The sequence below is a fragment of the Polyodon spathula genome, chromosome 4 (assembly GCF_017654505.1).
Source record: "Polyodon spathula isolate WHYD16114869_AA chromosome 4, ASM1765450v1, whole genome shotgun sequence".
NCBI lineage: Eukaryota > Metazoa > Chordata > Actinopteri > Acipenseriformes > Polyodontidae > Polyodon > Polyodon spathula.
This window is the reverse complement of record NC_054537.1, coordinates 51,199,734-51,207,710: the sequence shown is the minus strand read 5'-3', so window position 1 is coordinate 51,207,710 and position 7,977 is coordinate 51,199,734. Positions and strand designations below refer to the sequence as shown.

Here is a 7,977-nt window from a genome sequence, read left to right as displayed (position 1 = left end):
TTTCCTTGAATCCCAACTGCGTTCAGTTTGAGAATTAATCTTTTGTGCGGGACTTTGTCAAAAGCTTTCTGGAAATCTAAATAAACCATGTCATATGCTTTGCAATTATCCATTATCGATGTTGCATCCTCAAAAAAATCAAGCAAGTTAGTTAGGCACGATCTCCCTTTCCTAAAACCATGTTGACTGTCTCCCAGCACCCTGTTACCATATAGGTAATTTTCCATTTTGGATCTTATTATAGTTTCCATAAGTTTGCATATAATAGAAGTCAGGCTTACTGGTCTGTAGTTACCTGGTTCAGTTTTGTTTCCCTTTTTGTGGATCGGTATTACGTTTGCAATTTTCCAGTCTGTCGGTACCACCCCTGTGTCAAGAGACTGCTGCATGATCTTGGTTAGCGGTTTGTAAATTACTTCTTTCATTTCTTTGAGTACTACTGGGAGGATCTCATCCGGCCCAGGGGATTTGTTTATTTTAAGAGCTCCTAGTCCCTTTAACACTTCTGCCTCAGTTATGCTAAAGTTATTTAAAACTGGATAGGAACTGGATGACATGTGGGGCATGTTGTCAGTATCTTCCTTTGTAAAAACTTGTGAAAAGTAATCATTTAACATATTTGCTATTTTTTTTTCTTCCTCTATGATTTTGCCATTTGTATCTCTTAAACATTTAATCTCCTCTTTGAATGTTCTCTTGCTGTTGTAATATTGGAAAAACATTTTGGAATTGGTTTTAGCTCCCTTAGCAATGTTCATTTCTATTTCTCTCTTGGCCTTTCTAACTTCCTTTTTGACTTGCATTTGCAGTTCTGTGTACTCTTTCTGTGTACTTTCTTTTTGGTCCTTTTTTAATGCTCTGTAAAGTGCCTTTTTTCGCTGAATATTTTTTTTAATTGATCTATTAAACCATTTTGGCAATTTAGTTTTACATTTAGATTTGTCTACTTTAGGGATGTAATTGTTTTGCGCCTCTAGTACTACGTTTTTGAAGAACAACCATCCTTCTTCTGTGGGTGTTTTCTCTATTTTACTCCAATCTACTTCTGTTAGTCTCTGTTTCATGCCTTCATAGTTTGCTTTTCTAAAATTGTAAACCTTAGCTTTAGTCTTTACTTTTGAGGATTTAAAAAACACTTCAAATGAGACCATGTTGTGGTCTGAGTTTGCCAGTGGTTCTCTGACCTCTGTTTTAGTTATTCTATCTTCGTTATTTGAAAAGACTAAATCAAGGCATGCCTCCCCTCTAGTGGGTGCCTTCACAAATTGTGTTAGGAAGCAGTCATTTGTCATTTCCACCATTTCTAATTCATCCTTCGCGCTACCCACCGGGTTTTCCCATTTTATTTGGGGGAAGTTGAAATCCCCCATTAGTATGGCTTCTCCTTTGCTACACACATTTCTAATGTCATTGTATAACAGATTATCCAAATAGAAGACAGTGTATGCAGTCCAGCAGGCATATGAAAAAATAAATTAACCTTATTCCAAATTTGTAAAGTATTGGTAATGATGGTACCCATGCGAATGGAAACAAATTTGTGCTTTAACCCAGAAAAAGGGAGATCCTGCAAATTATGTGGCTTAACTAAATTATCTTCAATGGGACGTAACCACATCTTCAAAGTCCTGAGCTGGAAAGCCCAATAATAAAATTGAAAATTCGGTAAGATGAGACCCCCAGCGGATTTGGGGCACTGCAAAGTGGTTAAGCGGATTCTGGATTTCTTATTGTTCCAGATAAATCTGGAGTAAAACGAATTAACCTCTGCAATAAATTTTGGGGGGAAGTGACAGAGGCAGCATAGAGAATAAAAAAAGTAATACGCAGCAGCACATCATTTTAATTACAGATATTCTACCATGAAGAGTAATCTGAAGTGGTAACCATTTATTCAAATCTGACTGTATTTTAGATAACATGCTACCCAAGTTTTCTTTCTTGATTAATGACAAAGTTTTGTAAATTTTAATGCCCAGATATGTAAAACTATCTGCACATGTAAGTGTGGGTGCCAGAGTTATAAGTAATGGATGTGTACCAGCTAAATTTAAAGGAAGCAGAACAGATTTGGACCCATTAATTTTGTAACTGGAAAAAAAAAAAAAAAAAATTAAACAATTGTAATGCATTAGGGAGGGAATTAGATATATCTGCAAACTATAACAGCACATCATCTGCATAGAGAGATATATGGAGCTTAGTGCCCTGAATAGCAATAGGAGTAATCACTGTGCTTTGCCTGAGGGTCCAGTGAGATGGCAAATAGAAGGGGGCTAAGAGGACAATCTTGTTTGGTTCCTCTTGTACCATCCTGCTCTTTGACACTGTTCTACATAACTGTTCCACATAAATGAATTACAACAAACTCTTGAAGTGTCTCAAAATAAAACACACCAGTCACTTATCGCCTATAGCCTATCACCACAGGCCATTGTAATCCCCTGCCCCTTGCCCATAAGGGGGGCCTGTAGCTTGTACAATTTGCCATGCTCACACAAGAATAGACACAGCCTAAGTTTGTTGCATTTTATTTTACAATTGTTTTTTGTTTTAAGTAAATACATTGTAACAAACTTGGAAATTGTCTAAAATACAACCGCTGATAGTCAATGGTAGTAGCATTTAAAAAAAAAAAAATGTTTTTAAGCCTTAAATTAAATAAACCTAGACATTCATGATACATGCATTTTAGCATAAATGCCTGATTTCAAAGTGTTTAAATATGTGCTTAGTTGATAATCATTCAGTCTGTACTTTTGAAAAGTTTTGCATTGCTAAGAGAGACCCAAACCGGTCTTTCTGCATGGCTGGGTCAACATATGCCTTATTTTATTTGTATAAATTAAAAAATACAACAACAACTTTATATTTTAGTTTTATTTACTGTTTTACTGTAGCTTTGTTTTCTTAAGATCAAAATTGACTTGAAACTACAATCTTTAAAACCATTGAATTAAAACTATACACACATACCCTTAACCAAGGTGAAACTTCTGTAAAAACTACAAACACTCGACAGGAAGGGTAGTGGCACTCCCACAACACCCTCAGCACACTGGGGGAACTGCCAGCCACACTTACAATTAAAACAGTTTTTTTTTTTTCAGTTTAAGTAAATATGTTGTAACAAGTCCAACATAGCGGCAATCGATAGTCAAGGTTTGCATTGTTTTTTTTTTTTATTGGACATTTTAATGTTTTAAACTCAAGACACTTGGTACGGACATTTCAGAAGCTGACCGTGCTGTTTTACACGTGCTTGTACATCCAGCTGTGTAAAATAAATAATGCAATAAGGCTTTTTAAAACACTTTGTAGGCCTTCGTACATTCCAGAAGAGGGTCTTGTGTTATTATTATTATTATTATTATTATTATTATTATTATTAATATTAATAATAATAATAATAATAATAATAAATAATATAATAATAATAATAATAATAATAATGTCATATCTTTTTAACATGTCTAATGATTCAGGTTAAACTTTATTTAACAAAAACAAGTGACTTTCAAAGAGTGAAGGAACTGCTATATTGAAAATGTTAGGATGAACACAATCATAACAAATCATACAATATTGAAATATACTACAGGAATATGAATTTGGTGTGTCAATGAAAAGCAAAAAATAAAATAAAAAAAAAAAAAAGCCAGTTCACAAACACATTTCCAGAAGTTAAAGTTTCTGGGCATTTGCCAACTGGGTCCCATGCAGAACCCAGCAGTATACCCACTCAGAGTCCAGGCCCAGCTGAACCCAGCCTAACCACTTGCTACCCACATGAGGGCCAGTTGGGCGTGCTGGCTGGGACCACTGTGATCTCAGACCGCTTAGTGGTCCTGCTACAGAATGCTGCAACCCCTACTGTTATTGTTGTCCGTTTGCCTCTCTCACGTCCCATCCTTTCATCAACTAATTCTCTCGGTGTCACTGCTTTGTTTTTGTTTTTTGAATGAACCTCCCCTCCTTCTTGCTCTGTTGTGTACTGCCTTGGAGGGAAATGTACATGTCTGCAAGAGAGAGTAAAACAGTGGAGGCGTGCATATTTCCCACCAATCAAAGCACAGTGAGGCCTTGACACCGCATATGTTTACAGGCAGCATTCCACCAAGAGGGAGAGACTGGTGTCCAACTGACCGGAATGGAATTTAAAGTCTGGATTGGATTTCAAAAGGAAATGTGAAACTAGAAATAAAGCAAAACTACGTGTATCTTCAAAGTGATAAAAATAAATAAATAAATAAATAAAATGTTCTTTAAGCCTTTGTCATTGTTGTATTTGTCATTCTTGTTTTTATGCACACGATGTAGTCCTTTCATTGTACGTTTTGCATCTAAGCCGCAATAAATTCCATTCCTTACTTTTCTGCTTTACTACAGGGCTATGGGAATGGCTTGGAAAACAAACAATTCGAGAGAAGAAGGATCGGAAACCGGTCAGATTGAATAATTTGTTGATACAGTTTCCTGCATAGTCCTGATTTCTAGATTTATGCGATATCAAGACGTTTGTTTTTTATTACATATATTTTAAGCATATTTGCAGTCTTAAACAGTTATTTTCATTGCAGTGTTGTTGCACTAGTAAGTTAATATTTGTCATATTCTCTGTTGCTTTTATATTTATAAATGTTTATTTTATGAAGTCGTACTGTAGACAACATTTAATTAAAAAATAAATAAACAAATTCCGGTATGTATTCTCGGCGTTTGGTAAAACGTTCGATTCTTGGGAGCCGTGCATGTGCCCCTAGCCCCGCGGGGGACGGAGCACTGCTCCCAGGGGTGGTTCAAGCTGTGAAATTGGAGAACAGGGAAACGGTGCCGGGATCTCGCCGTAACGTGTACACAGTGTTGCTACAGGATGGGACCCTGAAAGAGTATTCTGAAGAAGAAATCGTCACGAGTCCAGCACAAATGACAGGGAAAGCGCAGCTCAAATCCAGCATGAAGGTGTGTATGTTTTTTTTTTTGTTTTGGATCAGCCTAGCTTTGCTGCTGCTAGTTATGGTTCGGACTGTTTTTGTTCTGTCAATGGCGAGATATTAAATACGGGAGAACAGGCGAAGAAAGTAGCATGTCTGAACAGGAATACTCACAAATGAATAAAAGCAATTGCTGTGTGGTGTATGATGGATGATATCGATGGGCAGGCAATAGTTCTAAGGTAAGGCCCAGCGTAAAGAAAGGGGATGAAGGTAGTGGAGCAGACATTTATGCTGAACAAGTTACGTGCTCAGCAGCATTTCAAATGCAAATGCTGCAGGCTACATACAGTCCCCCCACATAATTAACATTACAGTTTACTGTTCACTTGCACCACTTTCATTGATGTACAGTTATCACTGTCAGGCAGGTGGCATTGCATTGTGATAAGGAACGAGTGGTGTGTACTTGAACTAAACTTTGACTTGTTTTTACAGCGACCCACCTCAGGATGTGGGTCGGCACGGTTTGACCCTCATGGACACACCATGAGCCAGATTGCAGCAGGGATGAAGAAACATTTGCTCTATTCAACATTTGGGCTGGCGGTTCAATCCAGAAAAACTTGGATGAAAGCGTCCTTAACAGGTTGCTTCTGGGCATTGATACGCGCACTGTGCACTTTCTTCTGTCACCCAGGTCAACCCTGCTTTATCAAAAGCAGTGTGAAATCGTGTAGCCGACCAGCATGATACTGGGTCCTGACCCGGGTACGTTCCGACCCGGGTAGAGTATGAAGGGGCTTAAGGCAGCTAATGAACATAGTTATTTGTAAACCCCTGGCGGCCACAGACAAAGCCCAGTAAACACCCCAGATAACCCCCACAACATTCTACACTTGTACTCACAACATCCAGTCATTCAATAATTGCTCCTGACTAAGACCTCTCTGTCCTGCCCCTTTCCCACTTGGACATAACTGACATTAACACCCCTCCCTAACTCACCCAAGACAGGCCGAACGTTCTGTTGGGTTAAACGGGTTCATGTTATGATATTCTCAAATGCTTTATTTTAAAATGGTTTCTCACTTTTTTCTTTCAACTTTCTTTTATTTCTTTCTACCCGTTACATTAGTAATTGTGCATGTTCTGCAGAAAATCTAGTTAGGCTACAATGTAATTATTGGAAAACAGAGATAATTGTTATTTTAATGAAATTAAATAAAAAGATACAGTGTATGTTTGCCAAAAATGCAGTATATACTAAAGTATAAGCTTGGCTTAAATTCAGCCGGAGCTGTCCGCTAAATATTTCCGCTACTTGACTTCAGCCTGAGGCTGTTCTGTAGTGAAAACAATGCAAAAGTACTCTAAATAATTATGACATTTATTTTCACTGTAATTTATTTTCATGGCAATTATTACAAGTGAAAATATTTATGTACAGTATATGGAAAGCAGCATAACAACAGGAGCACCTTTTCTATATCTGTATGTGTGCATCTGTCCTTCCTTTCCCCGGTTGTTGCTTGTGTGTGTGTGTGTGTGTGTGTGTGTGTGTGTTTGTGTGTGAGAGTGTATCATAGGCAACTGTAAAAAAGTTAACTGCTATGTAAACTTGACACAATGTATTTGCTTTGTTTCTGTGATTCAGTTCTATCAGCAGACTTGAAACAAGATATCGGTTTTGTTGCCTGGAAATGTACGAACTTAACTAGTTTGAATCAATTCGATGAATTGAAGTACTTGACTGAATGGCCTGAGAAAAGATTTAGAACAGAGGAACCCCCAACTTTTTTACCAAAGGGCTATACAAATTTGTACTCACCTTTCCGGGCCGACCCAGGAAAAAATACTATAGTAAAACTGTAGTGTATTTATTATAGTTTTATCACAGAAACTTACCATTGTATTTTTGCAGAAGCTATAGTTTTACCATTGTAGTATTTACTATACTGTGCAATAGTAATTAGTTTATACTACACCTTCAACTGTAGTAGTTTACTATAGTATTAACATTCTACTCTGTTTACTGTAGTTATTATATTGAAAACTACAGCTAATAATACATCATTTACTATAGTTTAACAATAGCATATTTAATTGTATGTGTTGTAGTTCACTGATGTATTTACAGTAGTCAGTATTACTGTGTTTACTATACTTGTTGTATTAAAAACTATCACAAATATTATAGTATTAACTTTCTCTGGAATATAATGAATCCCAGAATCAACACAGAGATACTATTTAGAACAAAAGACCATGGGTCTGATCTTCGATCTTCGCGCAATCCCCTCGCTAAATTTGTGCCTCACAAAAATAGTGCTTTGGCACAAAATGAGAGATATTCCAAAACGTCACAAAGCAGTTGCGAGACATTGGAATATAAAAGTTTTTTGAGCAATTCGCAAATCTGTTTGTGCCTCACAAAACCATCTGCACATTCACTACCAATATAGCAACTGCACACAACAGCCAAGTGAGAATGCAGAATGATCGACAGTCACCATTAGTAATGGCATTACCCCGACAAGCTGCTATTGGTGTTGCCACAGTATGTACTGATATGGCAGCAGTCGAGACCACACAATATATCCTGCACACATACATACAGGACCATTCAAATATACAATTGGCTCCATAGCTAGGCGCAGAGTTTTCAAATTAATGAACATTTACTGTTTTATTGAATACGGACAGTATTGTATCACAAGGAGATACTATACAGGTTTCTTTAAAGACCAGCAGGTCGACATAGCTGTATGTTTTTGAAGCAAAATTAAAAAAAAAGGCTTTTGATACTGTCATCTTTTTTCTGAATGATTTTTTTTTTTTTTTTTTATATATAAGTCGTGCCATGACAAAGTTAACTGTGGTAGCACACTCTCTGATTTGTAAATGCAACAAGTTAATTCACCTGCAAAGTAAACATCAGTCAATTATTTTTATATACACAGTACACAGAAATGCGTTATGTTATTCATTCTGCTCACCCATTTAAACATCATGATTAAGCGCAGTTTGTAAGTGTGGCAGG

General features: G+C 36.9%; 1 protein-coding gene across 2 annotated transcripts in view; it reads left to right on the top strand.

The window, feature by feature from the left end:
• Nucleotides 1-4,400: 4,400 nt before the first annotated feature.
• znf704 (zinc finger protein 704) overlaps nucleotides 4,401-7,977 on the top strand; it is a 149,989-nt gene continuing 146,412 nt past the window's right edge. For both annotated transcript variants that reach the window (XM_041248058.1, XM_041248059.1), the window contains exon 1: nucleotides 4,401-4,962. In XM_041248058.1, the coding sequence (XP_041103992.1) occupies nucleotides 4,705-4,962 (258 nt within the window). In that variant the 5' untranslated portion in view covers nucleotides 4,401-4,704. The remainder of the gene's footprint in view (nucleotides 4,963-7,977) is intronic.